This window comes from Ptychodera flava, chromosome 9 (genome assembly GCF_041260155.1).
Source record: "Ptychodera flava strain L36383 chromosome 9, AS_Pfla_20210202, whole genome shotgun sequence".
Taxonomy (NCBI): Eukaryota; Metazoa; Hemichordata; class Enteropneusta; family Ptychoderidae; genus Ptychodera; species Ptychodera flava.
The window spans coordinates 43,872,908-43,899,833 of record NC_091936.1 but is presented as its reverse complement, the minus strand read 5'-3'; the positions used below and the strand labels follow the sequence as shown (position 1 = coordinate 43,899,833).

Sequence of the window (26,926 nt, the reverse complement as noted above, 5' to 3'; positions counted from 1 at the left end):
CGGCCACAGCCGTGCACGGGGCACTGTTCACTGTATGTCTCAATAGCTGCCCGCACGATTTCCGTTGGCACAGATTTTAATAAAATGCATGTTTCAACATTAAAATTACAGACAGGTGATTTCAAAAGACGTCGTGCGCCTGTGGATTTCCATAACAAATGGCTCAGGTGAACGATAAAAAAATTCTACCGCTGTGAAAATGCGCCCTCTGTGTTACTACTGAAAACGTATAATCCATGAATTCGATCATTTGTACACTAATTGATTCTTTACACCTGCCGTGAACGATCACCCTGCAATTATAAAGATAACAGAGTAACTCGTCTACTTCATCAAAGGTATACAGTATTTTTGAATAAGTGGTTTGTTTATTTTTTTCTCTTTTGAGAAATTCACTAGTACAATGCGCATGCCCACTAAGCCCAAATGGCGATTCTGTATACGAGGATCTCTATACGGCTGACCCTGGCTGGGGTACCACACTAGGGGCGCCGTACTGGTTGTACCGACGCCGTGTCGCGACTTGACCCGATCGATCAGTCTAAAATACAGGACTGTAGATAGGCTGTTTGAGTTTATGACCACAGCTGCACAGCGGTCATAGTCATAGACAATTGCGCCTGTCACATCGAACTTCATGACCCAACATTTCAATTCAAGGCATGCTGTCAATTTTGCGTCGCACAAGTATATTTAAGGTAAGTTTAAATCACTGAGAGAGTTGTCATGGTGTCGTTTTTTGCACGATTTTGGTCACCAGTCAAACTCATCTTCAGCGAAACATCAGCCATGGTTCCTCTGTTGCCCGGTATCTTGACGTGACTTTTTGGCACACACGGTTAACCCTTGGCAAACCGTGTTCCCTTGTGTTCTGGCGTTAGCCCCTCCCCGATACTCCATCCAAGGCGCGGCAGGTAGTCGGGTTATATTGGTCCGATATCATGATATTCGGCATCTTTTAATCCCTGAACAGAGTCCGAACTTGGTTTGGCAGGTCAAACATCCTTTGTTCTTTGACCCCTGTTCAAAGTTCGTACGCTGTGCTCCCAGCGAAGCTCTGCATTCGCTCAACAGGTAGGCCACAGTATTCAGTACCTCTGGTTAAAAGAAGCCGGTGTTCTGCTATCTATACTTATCGCCATCTACACTCCGTTTGACCTTTTACACATACACTGGCATATCACTCAATTGTTATGCAAATAAAATATCGCATTCAATCTATACTCTGCCCTTGACACGGCTCAGGGAAATCGGGAGAAAACATCTTTTACAAGTTGAATTTATGATCAACGGGCTGACTTGCCCAAGCAGAACCATGACAACGACTCAACAAAGCGAGGGCTAGTATAGTCTACGGCCAGAAGAAATGGTTGCAGGGAGTAAAGATGGGTGCAATGGATGGAGTATAGATGGCAGGAGTATAGATGGCAGTGCACTTGCCATCTATACTCCATTGCCATCTATACTCCATTGCTGTTGATACTTTGTTGTCATCCATACTCCATCACTATCTATACTCCATTGCTATCTATACTCAATTGCTTATACTCTATTGCCATCTTTACTCCATTGCTGTTGATACTTTGTTGTCATCCATACTCCATTGCTATCTGTACTCCATTGCTATCTATACTTAATTGCTTTCTATACTCAATTGCTATCGATCTATACTCCATTGCTATTTACATTTTTTAACCTTGACGAGAAAGGTACACAAATTCTGAACTGAATTCATTTGCTCTAAGGCTGATTGATTTTAATCATTCACTTTTGATTCAGAACAATGAAAACTTCACTGAGGTTTATTTCTATAATAAGTAAAACAGATTTCTTTGTTTTAATTTTTATTTAGTCCATCATCCAACGGGCGCTAGCCCATTTACAGGATGAGGTACCCACAACCCTCTACCCCAATGGAGCACTGAGGAGTAAAGTGCCTTGCTCAAGGGCATGAAGATTCAATTTATTTTAGACATTATGTTTGACAGTGACTCAACAAATCAAGGGCTAGTATAGTCTATGGCCAGTAGAAATGGTTGCAGGGAGTAAAGATGGCAATGGATGGAGTATAGATGGCAGGAGTATAGATGGCAAGTGCACTTGCCATCTATACTCCATTGCCATCTTTACTCCATTGCTGTCTACAAATATACTTAATTGCTATCTATACTCCATTGCTATTTCTATTCATTACTATGACAAGAGAGAGGTTTTTGAAAGGTACACAATGGATTCTAAACTTAATTCATTTGATCTAAGGCCAATTCATTTAAATCATATACTGTTTTGATTCAGAATAATGAAAACTTCAATAGGGGTGTTTTTTTTATAATAAATAAAAAACTGAGAAGAGACTTCTTGGGGCCGGTACATTATTTCTTTGTTCATTATATTTCACGAGGATTTAATTTATTTTGGAAATAAGTTTGACAATGACTCGACAAATCGAAGGCAAGTATAGTGTATGGCCGGTAGATATGATTGTACGGAGTATAGATGGCAGGAATATAGATGGCATGTGTACATGCCATTTATACTCCACTGCTATCTATACTCTTTTGCTGTCTATACTTTGTTGTCATCTATACTCGATTGCTACCTATATATGATAGGTTCTGAACTGAATTTCTGATACGGAGCTTCATTGTAAAAGCTGCACTGACATATTTTTAATATACCAGAGGGACAGTGAATAAAGACGATTACTGCCGTGAGTTAACGGAATCATTGACAAATTCTGCCAGTCAGCGACTTTGGTAAATGGATGCTTGGAGTACAGTTGGCAATTGCTTTCAATAATCAAGATTACAAACTAGAAACAATGCCTTTCACTTCGGGCGTTTTGCAAGAAAAAAATGTTAGAAATGGATCTGAAATATATAAAAGTATAGTACATTACAGAGACAAAACAAAAACAGAAAAAACAGTGAAAACATGACTGAAAACACAAAAACTACCAAACTTCAGAATGTGAGTTCACACAAAAATATCATGGATCAACCAATAGCCAGTATAGCTACGGGACCTGGGCCACTACCCATGCACTATACACCCTGTGAAGTTCGTAGATTGAGATCCGATCTAGAAGACTGGTGAGCTTAGGTGTACACAGTGCAGTGGGTTCTGCAATGAAATTAAACATTTTATATCCTTTTGCAATTTCTTCAACATTGGGAAAACGATATTTTTTTCTGTTAATAAAAGTGGAGTATAGATGGCAAGAGAGCATAGATGGCACCTTACACTGCCATCAACACTCACACTGACAGTTATTTGCATAACAATGGAGTGACATGCCCGTGTATGTGTCAAAGGTCAAACAGAACGTAGATGGCAACGAGTATAGATGGCAGAACACCGGCCCTGGTCCTACTGGCACAAAATTATCGGCCAATGCACGAGAGAGACCGTGATCAATGGCAACATGAAAAAGCCAAGATGGAATAAACTTGTCTAGATCGGCAATCAATCAATCAAGACTGAACCGGCCCCTTCCCTCCCTGCCAATCAAATCGAAACTGGGCGTTTTTGCAATCTGCATTTAATTTCAGCGATTAAAACACAAATCCCCCCAGCTATAGAGACAGCAACAGTATGTTTTCATGGGCATACAGCACTTGAATATGCAAATCTATTAGTGTCCCAGGCCTTGGACCTGTCTTTCAGTTCTGGTCTATAGTACCTGGTATGTGGGTCCATAGCTGTGCTGGTGATTTTCTGTCTGGCATGCTGATTTTGTGTAGTGGGCCGACAAGTGATCCAAATCAAAATCAGCATGTAAAAAAGACAGAAAAACCATAGGAAAACCACAAGCACAGCTGTGGACCTACAGCTATTTTTTGTCTGTATGATATGATGATACTAAATCCAGTAGTACCATTATAGCAGACTTAGTTTTAGTCTCTGATTCACAGCTAAGCACATATAATCCTGCGATATCTCCATCATACATTTTGTGTGTGATTTTTGCTAGGATTTCAGAACATGAGTATAATGTTCAGAATTCCCTGGTACCGTTTCTAACATGATTATTCATGTACCATCAGGAACCCAGTAAAATTTACCTTGGCACCACCCTTAACAGGTTAATGATTGTCATGTGTTGGATAAAGCAAATGGAATTTATCAGTCTGATATAAATAGTTGTCTTACTGCTACAGGGTTCTCACTAATTAATTCTTCTCAAGCATGTATTATTTGTTTCAGTGCAATTCTAAAATTGCAAATTCTAGTATTTCAATTGTTTCACCTTATAAAATCACCATTATTTACAGTACGCATCGTATTCTCCAATTCAAGAATTTTTGTCGTACTCATGTGATAACAAAACAAATTTAACTTCACAGTTGTATTCTTGAATTTCCTTTCTTATATCTAATTTTATTGATTTATTTACATCTTAGTTTTGATTTATATAAATTTATAATTTTATATTTTCATTAATTTGTTTCTTTATCTACATCAGTAATCACTGAATGCGATGATAGAAGTAGATAGTTCCACCGACACAAACTCAGACTTTGCATTGAAGCACATACTTGTAAACAAGGGTATGCTTAGTGACTTCCCCAACCCAATCCATCCAAATCCACCACACCCATCGATTTTCACTCAAACAAAACCATACTAAACTTGTCATTTAACCAGTATAGAGGTCTATAAAATTCTAGCAGAGAATGATGAATAGAATTTGATTATCTCAAAAACTCTATACCTATCACTTACATGTGCCTTACAGCACACAATGCTGTGATCTGCAATGTTAACATTACTGATGCAGATTAATGCTGCTATTTCAGTGCCATTTCTGAGGTACTTTCCTCAGTTGTACCTGTGTTGTGGAAATTACATTTTACATTAGCTTACAATCATAGAATTGTTTTATCTCGATCTTCTAAGTTTGTTTGTAGGAATGTTAAAACCAGCACTTGCTGCATGATGTCAAAGCAAATCTCAGAAAGAACATTTCAGAATGAAGACTCTCTGCCCTCCATGCCTGTACCGCCACTTCAACAAACACTGAAGAAATATCTAGATTCAGGTATTTATCTGCTCAACTGTCAAATAGTATTACTGAAATCTACAGCGTGCTACAGCTCTTTCATCATGAGTATGTAAGTCAGGCGACAGCCTATGCACTGCAAACCCAAATAAAAATGCAAGGGCATGGAGCCTACTCTCAAATTATAGGGTTCCATTATTGTAGGGCTGTTCACAGTTGTAGGTTTGTTACTAAATATAAGTGCATGCACATGACATCAAACACTATTAGAAATTTGTACAAATTTTGTCAATGTTGCATGTGTAGCTGTTGTTTTAGCTTGTATCCTGACACATTCATACAATGTAGGTGTCTTCTAGTGTTCTGTGTTACATTTGCATTTACTTGTGAAGTTGTTTTCATCATTATTGCGTGCATAATTTCCAAAAATGTAATCAAAATTTGTTGACAAATATTTATGATAAGGAGAGAACAATATCATTTGCAAATAGCCCTATTGCATAATTATCATCATAAATTTTTGTACATCAGTTGAGATATTCACAAATAAACCATAAATGATGGTTTTTGTGGAAATTGCATCACACATGTATGTAGCTTGTTTGTTATTATGCTGTATGACTGTGCTATTGTTTAGCATAATTGCCTCATGATTTCAACTTGTGCATTGTAATAGGTACTGTGATGTGATATTTTCACTTGCAGTAAAACCCCACACAAATACAGATGAATTCAAGAAAACTGTCCAGATAGTAAAATCATTTGAAGAGGGCATCGGCAAAGAACTGCATGAAAAATTAGTTGAGAAAAGCAAACAAGAAAGGAACTGGGTAAGTCTGGTATTTTTATTTGTGCTCAAAAAACAGCAAATCCAGATTGAACAATTCATATAGTCACTGTCTGGCAACAACTTATGCAAAAACAGAGTTTAAAGAGTTTTACTGGAAGTCAATAATTGGCATTGACACTTTTTGCTGAGTTGTACCACTTATAGTTCTGTGGAAGGAAAGATTTTACACAGTCAGTTGACAATTGTAAGCCAAACTCATCATAAAATTCATTGCAATGCTTTTTTGACAGCTTGAAATGTGGTGGGACAAATACGCATATCACAGTTCACGCTTTTCAACTGCTGTCAACACAAACCTCAGTGGATACTTACCAATGGTGGAAGATGTCTGGCCGATGCGAGACGGAACTCAGACTGAGAGATCTGCTCTGTGTCTCTGGAACATCATCCATTTCTGGGATACTCTGAAAAAGTAAACAATAAATTCTGTATATAGAATAAAAACTGCAAGTCTCAATCCTTTTTGTGACGGTATTTTAAAGAGGGAATAAAGAAGTTTGCAATGAACTGGATGGACTTTACCAACAAATCAAAAATTTCAAAAAAGAGGGCTGCACTAATATACCGGTATTATGCTATGGTTCTGTTTTATCACACTTTGCATGAAATTTTTCCTATGGATTATTAAAGATAACGTAATTTCCACTAATTTTTTCCTTATCCTTTGATTCATTCCTAGAGAAAAATTACCAGTTGATGTTGAACGAATAGGAAATAAGAATCTGAGTATGTATCAGTACTCAAGATTATTCAACACATGTAGGATACCGGGTGTGCCTTTTGATTGGTTGGATTGCCACTTTAAAACAGGTAGGACCGGCACTCTTTATGCAAATTTTGAGGAAATCTTTCAAAGAGCATTTTCTTAGACAGATGGTTGCATGAACATAGTGCTTTTCTGTAATTAGTACAATTGTAATTTGTGATGAATTTTTGACAAATATGAACTTAATGTAGAAGATAATGTTTACAGTTATTAGGTGTGAATGATACTGTTTCCTCGACTTGTGCATTCCCGATGTATAATCATCTTCTTATTTTCATAACAGTCAATCAAAGTCAAACATGTGAATCAAAATACCAGTCAGTAAGATGTTTTTTTCATTTCAGAGATGTCACAAAATAGCATTTAACATACCATCAGAGTCCTTCGATGATGCCATCAATTAATAATTGATTTGCAGAGAGCATTGAGAATCTGTGTACTGGTTAATTTTCATCTCAAGTGAGTTTTCTAAGTGAATTTTTAAATTCTGTCCCAAAGAATCTCAGAGAGGATGTCCAAGTAATATTGTGATATTAAGAAATGGTCGATACTTCAGCTTCAGTGCCTTGGATGATAAAGGAGAAATCCTGACAGCGCCAGAACTGCAGAGGTAAGAATAAAGGACAAAAATTTCCACCGTCACAGATCTATAAGACTTCAGAATACCTTGTGAAAGTTATGTATTTACCAGAATCTTGGCTATAAAAGACACTTGGAAGCTATTAAGGAAACATTACCCAAAAGTTAGAGCTGTACACTGTCAGGTGAATTTGCAAAGTTTTAAACAAAACTCTGAGATCTACTGGAAAATTATTTTTGAATAGTTATTTCCAATTTGACTCACTTACACTATTCATCCCCAATTCCCTGTAATCAGGTCCACACTCATCATTGATGACAATGGGTTTGGACCAAACCATGATGGGGAGAGGGGGTTAAATCACCGTCTCTCCACCAAGGTGGTTCAATACATAAAATAGCACAGCTATAAACAAATCAAAAGATATATTACTTCAAGATTTTCTGTATTACCTAGACAACACCATGTAAGTGTACTTTTCAGGAACAGTTTTTGAAAAAAAATTACCTTTGCTGCATATTATAACTGAGAAAGTATCGCAGAAATTTTATCATGATATTGATTATGTCAAACAGTCATGGAGATTACAATTACATACTTGATTGTTCATAGGGCTTATATTTGTTTCTCACAATTTGAGTTACCCTATTTCCGAATTTACTGAGTACATAAAAAAGTGTGAATCCTTTATAGTGAGATGGAGTTCAAGTTCAGTCTTTCCAAACAGAATGTTTGAAATGACATATATGATATATACACTATATGATATACATCATCTTATGTTAAGCACATGACATCACAAATAACATATATGCATCAAGAAAAATATTCTGTGTAACTGCTAGGCAAATTGAGTACATCAAGGCCAAATGTGACAGCGAACCAAGTCTGCCAAGTGTTGGGGCATTGACTGCATTGGAAAGAACACAGTGGGCAAAGGTAAGGATTATTGTTGTACTTTCGACCTTTCACCTTTGACCCTTTTCTCCCGTTTTCCTGTACAGAGGTCAACTCTTGCAGTTTGGAGTGAACTATGGTACAGTTAAACCTGTCTAAACTGAACCATTCGGGGACTGAGAAAATTGTTCAGTTTGGAGAGGTGTTTGGTTTATAGAGGTCCTATGAACATAGAGATCTATTAGAAAGGGACTTAGAAAAGGGTTCGATTTAGACAGGTATCCAGTTTAGACCGTGTTCGGTTTAGACAGGTTGCATTGTACAGGGTGTTTGATGGTGAAAGGTTTAAGGGTATTATGATAAACACATATTACCTGATCATGAGGGCTAGAGTGCCTGTTTATTACCCCGAGGGGCTGTGTGGTATCTGAAATACATTGCTATTCACTGACTCATGCCTCCTTTGTATAATGTTCATTTGTTTCATGATATTGTCGTTGATGTGCTTTGATGTATATGCACTGCAGCAATTCATTGTGACCAGTTTACTTGGCGAGTTCTCCACAGCGCAAACAGTTGTACCAATTTCTTCACAAAAAGAAGCAAAAATGTCCATAGCAAACCACATAATATCATTTTTGCATTTAATCTTTGTTGTTGATGAACTCTTCAAGTTTCTGTGTCATTGGTGTCATTTGAATGGAAAATCTTGCTGTTTTAATCAGAGGCTCGTCACTCGTCATGCAATGATCACCCACCCACCATTGTTTTCAAAGCTGCAGATGATACTAAGCCTACTGTCATGTGACCGGGCATTTTTTCTTAAATCTATTTTCCTAGGGAAATAGTTTTTTTAAAAAATACCCTCTGACATTACTTTTTATGAATCAGAGGTGACTAAATATTGATGTAATTTTGCTAGTAGTTCAGTTTGTCAATTTATCAGTTTATCAGTTTGTCACTTATAAGGAACATACTGACATAGAATGTGGCATAGCACAGAACAGTTCCTTAATTATGGTAAATAAGGTTGAAAAAACACACACATGCGTCAGATACTGTATGTTTGAAGTGTTTTAGTTATACAGTTTCATACAATGACAATACTGCGTTCACAGTGAGCTGACTTCCTTGCTATGCATTTGAAGTTCATTTGCTCAGTTTTCTTGCGATAAATTAACATGAAAACTGAAATGATCAATAACCAAAATCTCCCAAAGTGCTGGTATATTGATGCTCACTTCAAGGTGATCTGTTGCTGACCAATGCATTCTCACAATCAGTCCTTATATATGTACATTTATTTTTTATCAAAGCTTGACTTCAGTGTAAGAAACATTGACAGTGATTGTGGCTGATTGATATTCAATTTCCCAAGCAAAATTGGTGATATGTTGTTTATCAACATTTCCTTGAAAATCAACTTGATCTTTTGTTTAGACTTGGAAACAGATATAAATCCTAGATAAGATATTTTTATTCAGTTACTGTACAATACATCAAAATTTTAGCAATATCAAATATGAAGATAAACTCACAGGTAACTTCCCAAACATGCAAATTTATGGAGAAAGGTATTGTTGCTGACGTTACACCCAGTTGTGATCCAACATACTGAACAGAACTGTCTAGAATCAACCAAAAGAACTAATGTGTGACTACAGATATACATGTTAAGATTATACAATATTAGAATGTGAATTTGGTTTGCTATTGGCAGATATGTGATCACATGATAAGGTTATATGATATTTAAATGTGAATTTGGTTTGCTATTGGCAGATACGTGATCACATGATCAAAATTGATCCAAAGAATGAAGACAGTCTGAGAACAATAGAGAGTTGTATCATTGTTATGAGTCTGGAGAATTCAAAACCAACAACATTTACAGAGGTGAGTGAACTCTTGTGACAATTCACCTCTATGGGAACCAGGTATTGTTGTGGTGACATATACATCACCTTTTCTCCTGAAAGGCAAAGTTCAAAGGTCAGAAAGTGTCAAAGGGTTATCAGCAAAGTTATTGCAAGTCAGTCTGTATCTGAGCAAATCAACTTGGTTAATGTGTATATGTGGCTGCTGCTGTCTTTGAGACAACATTTTATGTACTGAATCCTTTATCCAACAACCCAAATTTTCAAAATTGTTTTATTATGGATATTGATATTTTCACAGTTGCATTATGAAGGCATGGCTGGGGATCCATACAATCGATGGTTTGACAAACCCATCCAATTTATCAGCCATAAGAATGGTGCTTTTACATTCAACGGTGATGTAAGTTACAAATCATCTCGGACATCTGTTTTATCTTTTGCTAAATTTGAAAACTTAGGAAAAAGGTTCATCATTTCGTAGTGCAGTGAAGAATTTCAAACTGTAATTTGTTCAAGGTAATTCACATATGTTGGACCATCCAACAAATCTTTCAGATTTCATATTTATGACTAAGTACTAAGTGATACTGTTGGGACTACAAAAGAAATTGTCTTTATCTGACTTTTTGATAGTAACACATTAAATTTCAAATAAAGGAATTTTTATGGTAAGACTGAACAGAACATTCATTCATTCAATGTTATGCTGGTAAGAAATATAAAATGAATAATTCTTCGATGTATTTCTGGTAAAATGTCATTAACTGTTTGCATTAGTCAAAGTATTTCATAGAATTCAAAGTGGAAATGAACGTTTTAAATTTGTCACATACTAGCTCAAGGGAGCTAAAAGTTATTCTTATTCAAAATCAGGAAAAAAGTCAGTACTCAACAAGCAGTCCGTAACATAAGAGAAGCAAAGTACCAAAATGGCAGCTGTTCTCTCTTTTGTTTAATCTGTTCACCCCCAATTCCCTGTAAACCGGTCCACATTTACCATTGATAACAATGGATTTGGGTGAAACCATGCAGGTGAAAGGGTCAACCCTGAAATGATTTTTAATAAATCAAGATATTATGTGAGTCAACACCACCTGTTGACCAACAAAATGTGTTAAAATTGTAAGCGTTTGAAAATAGGTTTGCCCAAGTACATTTTGCTTTAACCTTTGCACCCTGACCCCCTGGTACCCTATACATCATGTGGACATTTTTGTCTGAGCCGGGTTCAAAGGGTTAAAACAGCATGTTAAATTATGTATGTACACTAAAAAAGATATTTGTTTCTTTATCGATAATTGACAAAACAGCAAGGAATGACACTAGAATATCAGAGAGAACAAGAAAACTTTTGGTGAAAAACTTTTAAGGCTTCATTCCTGCTAAATCAGAATCAATTGTGTTTTCTGTAGACAGTATACACACTGATGTGAGTGATTTAAGGCAGAATGTGCCTCAGGGACAGATATTTGGTCTGTTAAAATTTGGTTTTGGTGACAAATTTGCAGAAAAGTGACCTAGGCTTGTAATTTGTAAGTCTTGTTCCGTCACTTTATCTCTTCATTTTGCTATTTTGTCTGTTTATATTTCCAGCATTCGGCAGCTGATGGGATAGCTATAATGACATTTATATGGAATGTTTATTCATCAATTCTCCAAAGCAATGGAAAGTGGCAGGTACAGCTGTGTTCACAATACAGCACTTCAAATCTTTTCCACCAAACTTTTCAAACTTTTCTAAAAGATTGTATTTCAAAGGGACAAAGTCCTTATCTTTTGAAATTCAGTTGTTTCACATGTAAAGTTGTTGATATTGTTCTGTGTATTGAATCATGTTAAATTCTGAATCATTAGAGCTCTACTCACACCTTGCATAGACAAATAAACATGATAACTTATTAATATGCTGATGACGTAATTTCTGGCATGCCTCATAAATTTTGTTATGGAAGCATGTATTGTTATATCTACAAGCAGGGATTAAAAATCTGACAACTGACGATAGCATGTTTCAGTGAATAGAGCAACATGAATATTTGCTCACATGATACAAAAATAATGGAAATACACTAGTAACTTTTCCCCTTGTTAAGGCCCAGTCCATTTGGTTACATTCACCATGATAGAAAGTTATTCACAAAATACGGGGATTTATGTACATCGTACAGCAGAGGTACATTGTATTGTCCAAGATGTGTAGCATAGAGGACAGTAGTGATGTGTAAGATATACCGGTATGAGGACATAAATCCCGGTAGTTTGTGAATAACCTTATTTAATATTATACAATTTTTAGTCCAATTTTACCAGAAAAGTCATAATATTATCGTTTTGAGAATGCCCTATCGTACATTGCATTGCGCAATTGCAAGCAGACCAGGAATGCATTCAGCATGTCCACTTAGCGTACAGAATGAAAATTCAACCTGCCAAGTGGACTGACCATTATTCACCGTGTGACATAGATTGTTAGATGAAAATATTTTGAAAAAAATTCTGAAATCTTGTCTTGTTTTGTCTGTGTTGATGTAAAACAGTTATGAGGTCTAAGGTCAAATAGCATCCAATGACGCCAAGAGTTATTGTAATCTGTTAATATTATGGTGCTGATTGCAAAATACGTCATTTTTCTTTCATTACTATGCAAAAATAATTTAAAATATTTGTCTGCATTTTCCTCTAGTAAAACCTGCTAGTATTACAATGGATCCTAAAAGTCACACTAATTTAAGGCTCAGACTACAAGCTGCAACAACAGCCACGCATGCAGCAACAAAATTTGTCTGTATTTCATGCAGTAGTGTCTGATATTGCACCCCTGCAGCTATGTAATTAATAACAAAACTGAAATCGCGATCAAGGCTATTGGACTCTAATACGCAAACTTACTGTATGATGAAATTCCATGGGTTGCAGACTAAGGTGTATAATAATGGTGATAATTATGTCAGTAGATGTGATTTTCATTTTCCCATTCTCATGGATGAATTCTCACAAAACATTGATGAATTCAAATATTAGATTTCCCATTTCATGTAGAGTGATTCAGATACAATTTTTATTGTATCATCAACTTGGAATCACTGGATAATTAGAATGAATTCAAAAAGAGTAATTATTCATAGCTATAGACCTCTAAGCTTATAGATCAGGTTTTGTGCTATGGGGTTCTGTTGATTTCTGTTCTGTTACAAATAAAGTAATCTGTAACAAATAATGTAATGAAGATCATGTGACTTATGGATTAGACAGGTCAAAAGGTTAAACCATCAAAATTATTGTCAGTGCTAGATATTTGGATATTTGTGGCAAGGTCATTCAGAACGTGAAGAAAATATTGAAAATGTCATTAGTGTTGCAATTCTCTGAGATTTCTATCAAGTACTCTAGTTTCAAATGCATTCACTCCATGCGTTTGTAACACAGGGTTCACAAGAAGATCGTCAGCTTTCTCTTCCTGAAGAAGTCAAGTTTACGACCGATGAAAAAATACTGCAGTGTATTGATGGAGGTGCTGAGTTGTATAAGAAAGAGGTAAGCGCTTCATTCAGTTTCCATGGTTTATCAAAGAATTAGGAGAAGATGATACAAAACCATGTCAATGAAAGAAAATTTATCATGTGAAAAGTTTCTTTTCAATTTAAAAAAAAATTATCTTCATCTATATTCTACACACACCATGAACTGCATAGCATTGGTCAGCCATTATAATGTCATCCCTCTGTATTATGTACTTGTACCATTGAAATGAAATTCTGATGAACTTAAACATTTATAAGTACTCTCTGACAATTTACTTGCTTAATTTCTGTTTTTTTTTCTGTTTTTTTTGTACACAGAGTAGTAACATTGACTTGACTCACGGTGAATTAAACTTCGATAGGAATTTATTGAAAGCCAGAAAATTACATCCTGATGCCATGGTACAGTTAGTGTTGCAGCTGACATACTACAAAATACATCAGAAGTGAGTAACAGACAAAAAAACTTTCATGTAGTTCCCAATAATATCTTTGACTATAATATCCCAAGACATTGATTCACCAGACATGGAATGTGAGAAATAATTTCTGCTAGATGTGAAGATATTTGAATAGATATTTGAATGATCACTCTAACCAAGGATACATACATGCTTGTTCAAAATTGTACTGAAAAAGACCAAGAATTATAATTTCATTAAATCTCTCTCATAAATCTCTCTCGTAAATTTCTGTGCTCATGTAGAGCATAACAAAAATGGACATACCTGAAGAACACAGCGCTACATCATCCTTATGGTACAAATCAGTTCTTGTCTAAGGGTGCCTTTAATGGTGAATAAGTACAACATACACCCTAAGATAGTGTTGATGTGTACTACAAGATGGGAGCAGTAATCTTCAGTTTTGCCCACAATACCTTGCAGATATTTTCCTTTTATATGGAGATCAAAATGTTGTCAAAGTTCCAAGTTTTATTCTCCAACTTCACACAATAAGAAGCTAACAATGTTTGTTACACTGACAAACAAATGCAACTATTGATGTTGGTTTGTGTCTGTGTGTGTTTTCAGACCAGCACCAACCTATGAGACTGCAACTACCAGGCAGTTTTACAGAGGAAGGACGGAAACTGTTAGATCTTGTACAGTAGAAGCAATTGATTGGAGTAAAGCGATGTTAGATCCAGAAGTTTCAGTAAGTACTTATTTAAAATATTTACATTTTGTAAAGGGCTGAAGCAGAAGGTTATTTTATCAGTTGCTCTATGAGATTCAGAATGAGCTCCCACAGATGATAATTTATAATATTGTAAAACATTGAATCTGAATTTCTATCCAGGAGATGCATTCACTATTTGCCCTTTCTGGCTGCCTTTTCTGGCTGAAAATACACATTATGTACTGCATGTAGCCAAAAAACTGTTGATGAGCTAGAAAAAATTCCATCCCTTTCCAGACAGAAAAGAGGTTAGAACTTCTTGGCAGAGCTGTCATCAAACAGAATTCTTTAATGAATGAAGGAAAGCAAAACCATGGATGTGACAGACATTTATTTGGTTTACAAATTCTTGCCATGGAGAGTGGTCTCCCAACTCCTGAGATATTTGATGATGAATCATTTGTTAAAAGGTAAGTGTTAAATGAAAATATTGTATTTGTGGATGTCTTACCTGTGTTCAAAATGCCTTTTCAAAATCTCAAAACCTGATGTGTTGAAGGAAGAAGTTCTGTAAATGTCTTTGAGTTGCGTCAGTTTTGTTCCTAAATTTTCACTGAGATATCAGTGGAGCATAGACTGACCCTGGTTGTTAAGCTTTGGTGCACACAGCAGTTTTACTGACTGGCATGGCCATTGCATTCACATCCCACTATCATCGTGATAGTCTGCCAAAACATGTTGCTTCAATTTTGCACTCACCTCAATGTTAATGTAACAGTCTGATGAAGTGTATTACTTCAATTTACTCTATTTTGATATTTATTTGCCCACAGACGTGGGGAAGTCTTGGCAGTGTTGTATTTTCTTGCATTTATTTTACATGGGTACCGGGATTTCACACTACCGCTCTGATCCACCGGGTGCCATTGCCGACTACATTTTGTGATCTGTATATAAGGCACAGATTGTGCCAGAATAGAATGTTAGCCTCCTCATCCAAAGTTCTGTATTCTATGAAACATAGCAGTACACATTTGAACAGAGAAGTGCAAAATGAATTCATTCGCAGGTCATTCAGTCAGTAATAGCAAGAGGCATAGACATGCTATTTTGATCAAGTGGTATGCATGGTCCCAGAGATCTTGCAATCTTGGTGATGTCATCAGTATCAGCATTCTAAGTCACGTGCACAACATAGAATTTGTAAACAAACCTGTGCGGAATTTCAACTTGATCGGCCAATTTTTAGCATTTGTATGTCCTTATAGCAGCACAAATCTGGCACGTTTCTTCATCGAGCAACATTCCACAATGAACGTACGGGAATAATTTGTAATTTCAAAGGTAAAAAATGGTTAAAAGTTAGCATTACTGGGCTTTAAATAAGAACTTTGATCTGTCACCTTAATGTGAAAAAAAACCTGAATTTTGTTTTATATTTCCTTCCAAAAGTGGTGGTGGTGGTAATTTCATCTTGTCAACAAGTTTGGTTGGTTACACAATAATGCATGGATGTGTGGCACCAATGTGTCCAAATGGCTATGGCGTCTTCTACTCCATGCCAAAAAAAAGGTAAGTTGATGGCGCAAATTGCAATTGTAGGTTTGTTACTAAATATGACATCATATCCATGACTTTGGTTTTTGCTGGTAAAAATTTACACGAATTTATTTCTGTTCTGTTCAATACTTCAACCCATGGTCAGATCCAGGGACATCTTATTTTTATGTGTTTTGTTTGTTAATCATCTGGATGGTAACACGTTTTGTAACGTATTTGTTTTTGCATATCGGTGCTAGAACTTTGACATCAGGTGATATCAGCCCTATCCACTGATATTAATTTCATGGTCTTTTATACAGTAATATTCATGCTCTCACAAAACTTTTGATGCTGTATTCGTACAAGCTCATGCCACAAATCTGTTTTGTCAGTGGTGTTTTCTTTAAGTCTTTAAGTGTTTCCGAAGTTTTACAGAATCTTGTAACTTGAAGAGTTGCTCCATCATATATCATACTTACTTTTCTTCTTTTCTTTCAGTCTACGTATCATGATACTGACATGGAAGAACAATGCTGAAACTGACAGCCAAGTTTTCTTCCAGACTTTTGATAGAACTTTACAAGAAACTATGGTGTTGATATCCAAGGCCAAATTATAAGGCGGCGTGGTGTCCTCTTAGAATGGTGAAAAATCTGACTACAGCTGAAAGTGTACCAATGGTGTGGCGCAGGGTTAAAAATATTTAAAGGTACATGTATCAGGGTGCCGCGTGTATCTTAGCGTCAGAACCGTATCTTAAATCATGTTCAAGAGTAATTTGGAATTTCAAACACTGACTTTGCTAATTCAGATCCAGATTTACAGTCTTTCCGACTTCTTAATGTGGTCCACCAGAATGAATAAAATCTTATTTAGATGGTTCAATGTAAAATGAATCTGAGTGGGGTTCAACATCAGCGTCTCAAGTATTTCCATTTCAAACAAAATTTATAAGGAAAAAAAGATACTTGCACAAAATGAACGATTGTGCAGATCACGGACAATGAGAAAGTGTCTTTTCAAAAGATTTCAAGATTTTAGAATTGTACTAATAATAAGCCAACCATTGCGTCTATGCTGACTTCAGGTATGGGCTTCAATTTGGAATAATATTATGATCTATGTTGAATATTATGATCTATGTTGAATATTATGATCTATGTTGAATATTATGATCTATGTTGAATATTATGATCTATGTTGAATATTATGATCTATGTTGAATATTATGATCTATGTTGATCCAAAATGAAGATAGTGATTCATTATGACAGTTTTAATATCCAATCTTGAAATCAAGACTTTTAAGTGGAAAACATACCTGGCATCAATGGTATGAGTTATAGGAAAAGTGAATTTCCACAGATTTTCCCATTTCAATGAACCTTAAATTTCTTCAAAAAGGCAAATTTATTTGTCACTTTGTATTTGTATTTTCTCTGTTTCACAATTGCGCTCACCATACTCTATTTTTTACAACCTGCAATCTCCTTGATGTTACCACTCTCCAATAACGTATCTTGTCTGTCAGGTTCACTTACATCTCATTGTTTCAATTTCATTCTCACCATTTTTACATTTTATAAAAATTATCAAATTATGAATTGAACAGGTACTTTAACCTTTGACCTTCATGAACATTGCTTTTTACAAATATTGGCAAAGTATAGCAGAGAATTAGGGGACGACTGCATTAACTTGCATGGTACCTGAAACCCGAGTCCTTGCCTGAGCAACTCGGGTGACAAACAGAAGACTTTTAATCCCCAAGGTGTGAATGTTCCATTGTTATGTTTATCTAATCCAGCTGGTGCTATTGTAGTGCCATTGTAGGAAAGGCAGGTCTGTGGAATTGATCCTCTAGGGAAGTAGGGTATTCCTAAGTTAATGGAGTCTTCCCGTAATGGAGACTGGTGAACTTTTCTGTAAGGTTTCTTTAATCAAATTTGGCTAGATCATGAATGACATTTTGAAATTGATTATGACGTACAGTAATTGTAAGGGTACTGTAGTTGTCAGGATTGGAGAGTATCTGAGCAGATTAAATTTATGTGCAGTTTTATAGCATTTTTCTACTTGTACATTTCTCCATAGAAGAACGATTATATAATTTCAAAACTTATTGTCCTCACATTTTATGTTATTGTAATAAGTTAAATTGAAATGTCACATAATGTTTTAAATGTGCTTCAAAATCCACTATGAAGGCAAAGTGAGGAAAAGATGAATAATAAAAAAGGATAATGCAGTTTTGCAAACATCTACTTTTGCAAGTTGTTGTGTGTGTACAATTCGCTCCATATAGCACTCGCCTATTGGCTCGTGCTATATGTCGCGCACTGTACCAAAATCTCGTGTATGTACCCTCCTGCGGCGGGAGTTATTACTTAAATACACCAGCTCCTCCTCAGGGAAGACAAGGCTTTCAGTATCAACGTTGTGAATTAGATTTTAAATATGTCAATTGCTAGTTCTTCTTCTATTCTTCAAAGAATGTTCAAGTTGAAATACCCACAACTGTATGTGTAAAATGCAGTTATTTTGAATTCTAGTCTGGACTAGAATTCACTTGTCAACAATAACAATGCCATTCACATATATACAGGCTGAGTTGACAAGCTGAATACTGTGTACTTTCAATATGCTTTTTGGTGAATAGAACAAGAAAGTGTAGCAGGTTTACATTAAAAACGAAAATAGTAAAAAAAATTGTCAAAAGTTATACTGCTACTAGCCCAATTGAAATTAGCTGAAATAAACATTAATGGGAGAGTGAATGCACATCATGAAACAGAAACCCAAACATTTCTCAACTGTTGATTAACAGATTACGGTTCATACAACTCTTATACCCTGCAGATTGGCCAATACTCCTCTTGTTGCAAAACAGTGCTTTCACTGTCATTGATTGTTCATCTCTCACATACCTTGTTATTTTACGCACTAAATTTCTATGATGATGAATAATTCTAAGGTCTGCTGCTGCAACAAGTTGTTTAAAATATACATTACTTCATAGCACCACATCTCTGCCTGTTGTCTTTTAAGATCCTTCCATGGCTGTTTTGCATGCTGGATATATCATTCTGATGTTCACTGTAAATGTGTCTCAATGTGACCATGAAAATCTTTGATGAAAATGAACATCAATGATGACAGCATAGCATACTGTACGTCATCCCAAATAGTGACACCATGGCAATGCTATAAGAAAATCTCCATCACCATAGTAGCATTATTATTCCCTGAATGATAAAAGATTTGGTAGTTTTATTTGTCATGGAAAATCATCACATTCAAGATTTACACTCTGTCATTTTTGAGTTTCATCAAAATTTAACATCTCTGGCAATGCCATCTGAGACAAGAAAGCATTAGCCATCATTTCAAAATCTTATTTTTACATTGCTTTAATGTTTATGCATAAGTAGAGCAGTATAGCAGGTTTTTATATGTAAAAAATTATATTCGCCTCATAAAGTACCGTGCGGTAAGCATAGAGAGTCCTTGATGGTGGAATCGTGATAGAGAAAACGAACGGTGGCTGGGATGCACTAAAGCACGCCCCCAATGGCAGGAGGTTAATAATACATTCGTTTTCTTTTTCGCATGAAAATTCATCCACGCGCAGCTGTCCCTGCACCCATAGACCCTCGAGGGTCTATGCTGCAGACAACGCATAGTTCCTCCACTGGGTGGAGGGACTGTGATTCATCCAAATATAGGATATGAAGAAATGCAAAAAAATACAATGTAGCAAAATATATTGGCACAGTATTGAAAATAATCGGTAATAATAGAGAATGATTCTTATTTATGCAGTGATATCCACTTAGGTGGTTCTCATTGATATTAATTAACGATCCGTGATAATAAACGTAGAGTGAAAAATGCTAAATGCTACAGTGGAGTCAAGGTGTCAGTACATCGCCCTGTCTAGCATTTTGTCTTTGTTTGTATTTAGAAAAACAATATTCAATAGGCATTTCATCCGTAAACGTTATGCATCGGAGGAAGAGTTTCCCAGTGAAACGTTTGCACAATGGAAAAAAATTTAGTTCCTGGCCCAAATGCATGCAGAAAAATGATGCTTGGCCCCTTGCAGTGCAGACTACAGTTATAATAATAATAATAATAATAATAATAATAATAATAATAATAATTTTATTGAGCTCTACGACCCCTTTCAAGGTATGAGAGTACATTTACATCAAAATCTCCAAACAGGAAATAAATACATTGAAAAAAGTTCTGATAAAATACTTTAAAATGTATTTAAAAAAATAGCACAAGTAGTAGAACAATTACATGCATATACGGAAAAATACATAATAATAAAGTAGAAAAAAACAGTGGAACAGTCGTTGTCGAGAGAGGATATATGGTGGCGCTGTGCATTAGCCTCGGACAGAAAAAACAAAATGGCCGTCGAGACGGGACCTCCAAGTATCATCCGCAGAAATAGACCCGGTACAAAGGCAGCGGTGAGTTAATGATGTCGTTTATGTGACTTTCGGTATCACTTTGGCAATTATATACCGCCAGAGACAACAAGTGTTGTCAGTAGTGCCAAATATGATGATATTGGTCAACTCTTTGCGCTTGTCCTTGCCGGAGTCAATGTAACGAAAAATGGGCATGAATGCTGTGGCTTTGAGTTGGGTGCAGTCAGTGACTCACGCACAACCATAGGGAACTTAGCAATGCGGCTGTTGTTGTTTACTCTATGTTGTTGTTTACCAATAAAATTGAATAACACTAAGTTGTTGTAGTTATTGTTTCAATCGTATTGATGTCGTTGCAAAAGTATGCGGGGAAAACAATTATCAAAGGATTCCTGTAATTTTGAAGTAGTTGGGATTGGGCCGACCGACACTCCTTTCTAATATTCACACTGGTCGTCACACTCAGTCGTACCCCAGGCCCCAGGGTCGGTTAGTACCTCCCCTCGTATTGCAGATATGGAATCCCTTTCATTGTTTATGACGGCGTTCGTTGCAAGCTATGGTATCAATGTGATTGAAACAACACATACTGTACAGTCCAAAAAAAAAACATAAACAACAGCAGCCACATTCCATGGAGGTCTCTACTACCTCCATGCACATTCTAAAGTTCCCTTGCTTTTGACTGGTATTTATCGGCATAATTAGCCGATCACTTCTCATGTGAAATTGCAGTCTTATAGCCAAACACATGTGAGATCGTTGTAGGAGGAAAAATTTGAATGGCAGCTCAATGATTGCTCCTCCCATGGCCATGGCTGTCTCACATGCCCAGCTGCTGTGAATGAAAGCAGTGAAGCCCCAGTGTATTAAAGATCAGCTCCAAAATATCAGAATAATTTACTTTCTTGAATTTGTTGCAGGACTTCTACACTTGGCAAGATGAATCCTTTGAAGAAATGGACAGTACATTAGCTGTACAACAGGTAATACCATTACCAGATCAGAATTAAACTACTTATTCTCGACCGCGGGTCATCCGGGTACTTGCGGTTTTTTTACGTCATTTTTGCGTCACAGCACCGTGAAGGGGTTCGGATTTTTCAACCACCAAAACAATATTCAAAGTTTCAATATACCTAAATGACATAACTTTTAGTTCTGCTTTTTTCTATACAATTTCTGTGTCATTCGCTCTTCTGTATCGCCTGATCTCTCATTCACCGCGCTCGTATGCGTTTCACCTACTGACATCACTCCGCGGTCGAGAATTTGTTTTGGAACAGACATTTTGAAATAAAGGCACACTACGTAAATTGTAAATCATCATGGATGTAATCGATGTTGCAAGCAAAATACATCTTTTATAGTTAGTAGTATATCAATGATACATGTAAGATGAGAAGTGATAGGTATCTTAAAGTGTCCAGGATAAGCCCTGGAGTGAAACAGCATGGACATAGCACTCTGTTTTATGCACAATGAAAGCTATGCCTAGTTTTCTTGCACAGTTTTGTGAGTGCTGCTGTCAACTCTAATGCTGTTTTCTCTTTGTCAAAGACATACACTACAGAATTCAATAAAGCTGAAAATGTTGTTGCCATATTTTACAATGATGGATTGAATAAAAAAAATAAAAAAATGTTGTTAGCCTATTTTTACTTGTCTGTACCTTTGTATTGTATTTCATGAGTTGTTGATGTACAGACATTCATAGACACACGCTAGACCAAAATGTTTCAGACATAGTCAATGTCAGTTTGCTTTCACAAAACAAAAAATAATTTCTTTGATGCCGCTCTCCAAAAAAGGGAATTCCATTTCCTTAGTGTTTGTTTTCTCATTCCAGTTTATACAACAGAATATCAGGAAAGACTATTCTAGTGTTGACTCAATTCTACAACCTCCTGATAGTCAAGATGAAGGTGTATGGAAATATGAACATCTACGGTGAGAATGAAGTGGCAGTGTCAACTTGTCAGTGTCTGTCACGGTGTTTGATGCCATGGTCTGTCATCTCAGACACACATCTCCAAATGATGCAATATTTTTCAAACTCTTTCTGTGTCCACATGTATACAACTTGGGTACTTTGTTTGCATTTTGAACTTGACTCAACGCACTTGTTTTTGTGCTTGATGAAAGTAGTGCAATGAAGAGCACTGCATTAACCCTTTCACCACCATAGTAAAACTGTACTTTATTGTTACCATGGTGAATGTGGACATGTATATTTTAAAATGGGGCGACAGAATTAAATTACTCTTTTCTATCGTAAAAAGGCACTGTCTTTCATTGATATAAAAAACTATTTACAAAGTCAAACAGTTAAAATACAGTAGTACACATATGCAGTTGATTAAGCACCCCTTTCCCCTTCAGTGTTTGACTGGCTGGGCATGGCTTGCCACATTGTGGGAATCTTGCAATCCAGCAATGAAGATATAACATTGATGGTTCATGTAAACAGAATGAAGGGAATGATTCTGTCTTGATTTTATTGTGTTGTCTTATCAAGAAGTAAATTTTCATCAGTTAATGAATTTCTTTGTTTACAGACAGTTTTGCTTGGAGCTGAATGGATTAGCAGTAAAATTACAGGTATGTTGAATTTATGTTGAAATGTAGCAAAGAAAGGTAGCCAATGAAATGTCAGGAACTATTTTAACTGTGATTGATCAAAAAAAGTCATAATGTAATTGAGTTGTACACTTAAACTTCTGTGATTTTTAGGGGAGGTGTGGTCTTTCAAATCCTTTAAAAATGATGAAATTTTATGAAAATTGAATTTTTAACCTGGATTTTGTGATTTTAAATCGTTAAATGCTATAAAACACACAGTGGGCCATTTACCAAACATTACAGGAATGCATTGATTGTAAGTTATAGGCTTTCAAAGGCATCATGCATGCCATTTCACTTATATTTATCTCAAATATATAGTTCTGTTTTTATAGATATGATCACAATATTAATTTTTCCCTGTTATCACTATATACAGGCTGAGTGTCAACCAGAGACTTGTACACAGATGACAGCTACTGAACAGTGGATCTTTCTCTGTGCTGCTCATAAAACACCAAAGGAGGTAAAATAACTATGTGATTTAACATTGACTGAGAAACATGACAGACATTTAATGATTAGAAGTGTCACCGTGCTGTCACTCTGTGACACTGTAGAGTACTTGGATAACCTAATTTCTGTTCATCTACAGAAGATTATCTCAGTAAAGTCTCTCAATGTTGTTTCAGAGAGTTCTGTCTGAACAGTCTCTTATAAAACATCGCCATCCTTCCCACCCCCAGCCTGCCCACATCCCCATCCTGCCAACCCCCCACCCTGCCTACACCCATCCTTCCTCCCCCATTATGTATTTTTTGCAGAATAACATTCTCATAAAATGTTCCCCCCAAATTTCAAACTGTGACAGCTGTGCCCTTTTATTGTATTAGCCAGGGAAATCAAAACCGCACTCTCATTGTCCATTGCAGTGGCAAGTTGCTAATCGGTCTTCTCAGATGACAATACATAGAATTCAGTCCCTTTTTCTCTGCCTATCATACACTTTACCTGGAATTTGTAAAGTGTGAATGGAAATCTTTAAAATTGTTTAAATGTAAATCTCAGGTCACTTCTTAAAGGACCAAGAAGAATTTGACTAATGTCTCTCAGTTGGCTGACTGAAACATTCAAATGACTTGTACAAGATGTGATAACAATTTGAATGTGTGACGATGATTTTCCTTTCAGTGTCCAGCAATAGACTACACAAGGCACACATTGGATGGAGCAGCCTCACTTCTCAATAGTAACAAGTACTTTCCAAGCAGGTGAAAACATCGGTTCTACTGTGTCTTTAAAATTTCACATACATGAGTCATGACAGCCATCAAGGCTGTTATCTGTGACTGTGCCGGTGTTCTTTAAAATCTCATGACAATTTCATGCATCCCCATGTAGATTTCAGCTGAACTCAGTCAACACCGTGACATAAATAGCATATCAATTATATAATTCCACCATTATTTTCATTCATTGTACGTATACTCAGAGTGTCTTGGTCAGTCATGCTTCCCTGTTGCATGGATTTTTCTGATTACAGAAAGCACATTTGAATGTTCAAAGAGATTCATGTTGGATACAGTTAAAATGAAATGTTGCTTGTGTTTTTGTACAGGGTTAGTATAAAGGAATCTTCGGTGGCAAAACTTGGCTCTGTCTGCAGACGTATCTATAGGATATTTTCACATGCATATTTTCATCATAGGACACTATTTGATGAGTATGAGGTGAGTGTTTTCTACTGATTCCTAGTGCTTGTCAGCAAGTGTGTGCATTTGAAATCATCCGTGTATATTACATGTATTTTTGCAAATATTTTGGAAAAATGACGTACAAGTTACAAGCTTTAGACATGGAAGGATTAAGATTGCAGTGAAATGAAAGCTCTGTGCAAGATTTGGTGTATTTGCTGCATTGGATTGTACATGGTATAATTTGAATTATATCATATCAGTATATTGATGGTGCAAATGCAGCGATCTGATTGGTCGAGACGTGAAAAGAACCGTGGTATATTCGCGATATACCACGGTTGGCACACACACGAGCTCTCTGCAAGAGCAAACATCCTTTTATGACATTCTATTCCAGAATTTCAATATACTGTTATGATATAATAGCAATAAATCACACCCAGCGACGGTATACCACTCGATTTTAACCAGTTCACTTCATATATGCACTTGCTATTGCTCGTGCATATATGTCGTGAACTGGTCAAAATCTCATGGTATATCATCGCTAGGTGTGCTTTATTGCTGCAGCATTCCGTGACAAGTATTCTCTATGTAATCAACCTCTAAAGCCATAAATGAAATAGTGATAAAGAAATAAAAATATAAAAGAATAATAAATGTGTAAATCAGAAACTCTTACCAGAAGTGATGCCAAGAATTTTATGTGGATAAATAATTATATTTTGTGTATGTACAAGTTCTTTGTAAATTTTCCTTGCAAATTCTTGTACTACAAATTTTCCATGTTTTCCTTTGTATTTCACAGAATGAAACCTACCTTTGCCGGCGTTTCACAACATTTGTTATGAAGTATAATCTCATGTCCAAGGATAATCTAATTGTCCCAATCTTGGAAGAAATTCAACCAGGAGAAAGTGATGCCTAAGTTATTCAGTGTCTTTGTGGACAATGTTTTTACTTTTCACTTCTTGACTTAGGGGCAGTGGATAATTGAAACATAAAAATGACAATGGAGATCGATTTTGTTCAGGAGGGATGAGTCTTTAGCTGTAGTTTTATTACCATAAACAGATTGAGATTATCGGTTTTGACATTGAAACTGTATCTGCTAGATGTCCTATCACTGTGCAGATTTATAAACAATTAGTTGTTGAAAACCCACCAGCAGTTTAAACTTACAAAAGAAAGACCAAATGATGATTTCATTGTAGGATTTTTGCACTTCTAAACTTATAGTCAGGAAAGGGTTTTAGGTCAAACAGTATTTACCATGCTTGTGTTTTAGTCATCCACTGTCCTAAATGTATGCCTTAACGTAATTGTGCTTTGAAACATTGTCCTTTTTTGAACTTGATGTATTACAGTTATTTCAACCCAAATTACAACCTAGTAACGCTGTTCCCACTGTGCTCAAAGTATTTGCTGACTGTGAAATAGGATTCTTCACACTGGAAATTCAGTCACATGTCATGTACAAAAATTATATTTCAATTCTTGAAACTCAAAACTCAGTTGCATATTCCAAAATATGAAATTTTAAACGAAGTGTTTATGTTTAAACTTGAATTACAATATTACTTTGCTACATGGTTATTTATTTGGTTTGATGGCATCCATTGTATTTAGCAATCAATAGACTTTACATCAATGTCCACTTTATAATAGATACTGTCACTTTGTGAATTCTTCCAGAAGTTTGCCATAGTCCCAATGTACTGACATGTCTAATAAATGTGTTATTATATCCAATTGCGTACAATGTATGTAGCTGCCTTGTTATAATGTATTGTTTTTTATCTTGACAAGTACGTCATGCATTATTATATTTATGTTTTATACCTTACCCTTGAAAACACACCTGTATTTCAAAAGACAGCAGTGTGTATTATTGCCTCTTTGAAACTTTCAATTAAAAATTTAATTACTTGCAAAGTATTTCATATGTATTGTATTTGTAGCTGTAGAAATAAAAGTCATTTAGTACTTATCTAGCAACAAAAATAAGATTTCATGTAATATTGAGTTAAAGAAATTGATTCCTTGTCCAAACATTATCTGT

The 26,926-nt window shown here is 35.9% G+C and overlaps 2 protein-coding genes across 5 annotated transcripts; both read left to right on the top strand.

Moving 5' to 3' along the window:
* The first annotated feature begins 415 nt into the window (after nt 1–415).
* LOC139141112 (peroxisomal carnitine O-octanoyltransferase-like) lies at nt 416–17,099 on the top strand. 4 transcript variants are annotated; one of them, XM_070710695.1, is made up of 16 exons: nt 416–698; nt 4,900–5,041; nt 5,708–5,832; nt 6,083–6,264; nt 6,532–6,662; nt 7,117–7,228; nt 8,044–8,137; nt 9,878–9,991; nt 10,274–10,375; nt 11,569–11,652; nt 13,402–13,509; nt 13,815–13,942; nt 14,531–14,654; nt 14,916–15,088; nt 16,071–16,190; nt 16,659–17,099. In XM_070710695.1, the coding sequence occupies exons 1-16, from the start codon at nt 663–665 to the stop codon at nt 16,777–16,779; spliced, it is 1,896 nt and encodes a 631-aa protein (XP_070566796.1). In that variant the 5' UTR covers nt 416–662; the 3' UTR covers nt 16,780–17,099. The 4 variants fall into 4 exon arrangements, with proteins under 4 accessions (XP_070566796.1, XP_070566798.1, XP_070566799.1 ...); XM_070710696.1 differs by having other exon boundaries at nt 563–698; nt 4,911–5,041; nt 16,659–16,943; XM_070710697.1 differs by lacking the exon at nt 10,274–10,375 and having other exon boundaries at nt 477–698; nt 16,659–16,943.
* A 3,391-nt stretch (nt 17,100–20,490) lies between these two features.
* LOC139141111 (MOB-like protein phocein) lies at nt 20,491–26,799 on the top strand. Its single transcript, XM_070710694.1, has 8 exons — nt 20,491–20,644; nt 21,529–21,591; nt 22,455–22,555; nt 23,164–23,206; nt 23,607–23,693; nt 24,359–24,438; nt 24,786–24,897; nt 25,673–26,799. The coding sequence occupies exons 1-8, from the start codon at nt 20,582–20,584 to the stop codon at nt 25,790–25,792; spliced, it is 669 nt and encodes a 222-aa protein (XP_070566795.1). The 5' UTR covers nt 20,491–20,581; the 3' UTR covers nt 25,793–26,799.
* The last annotated feature ends 127 nt before the right edge of the window (nt 26,800–26,926 follow it).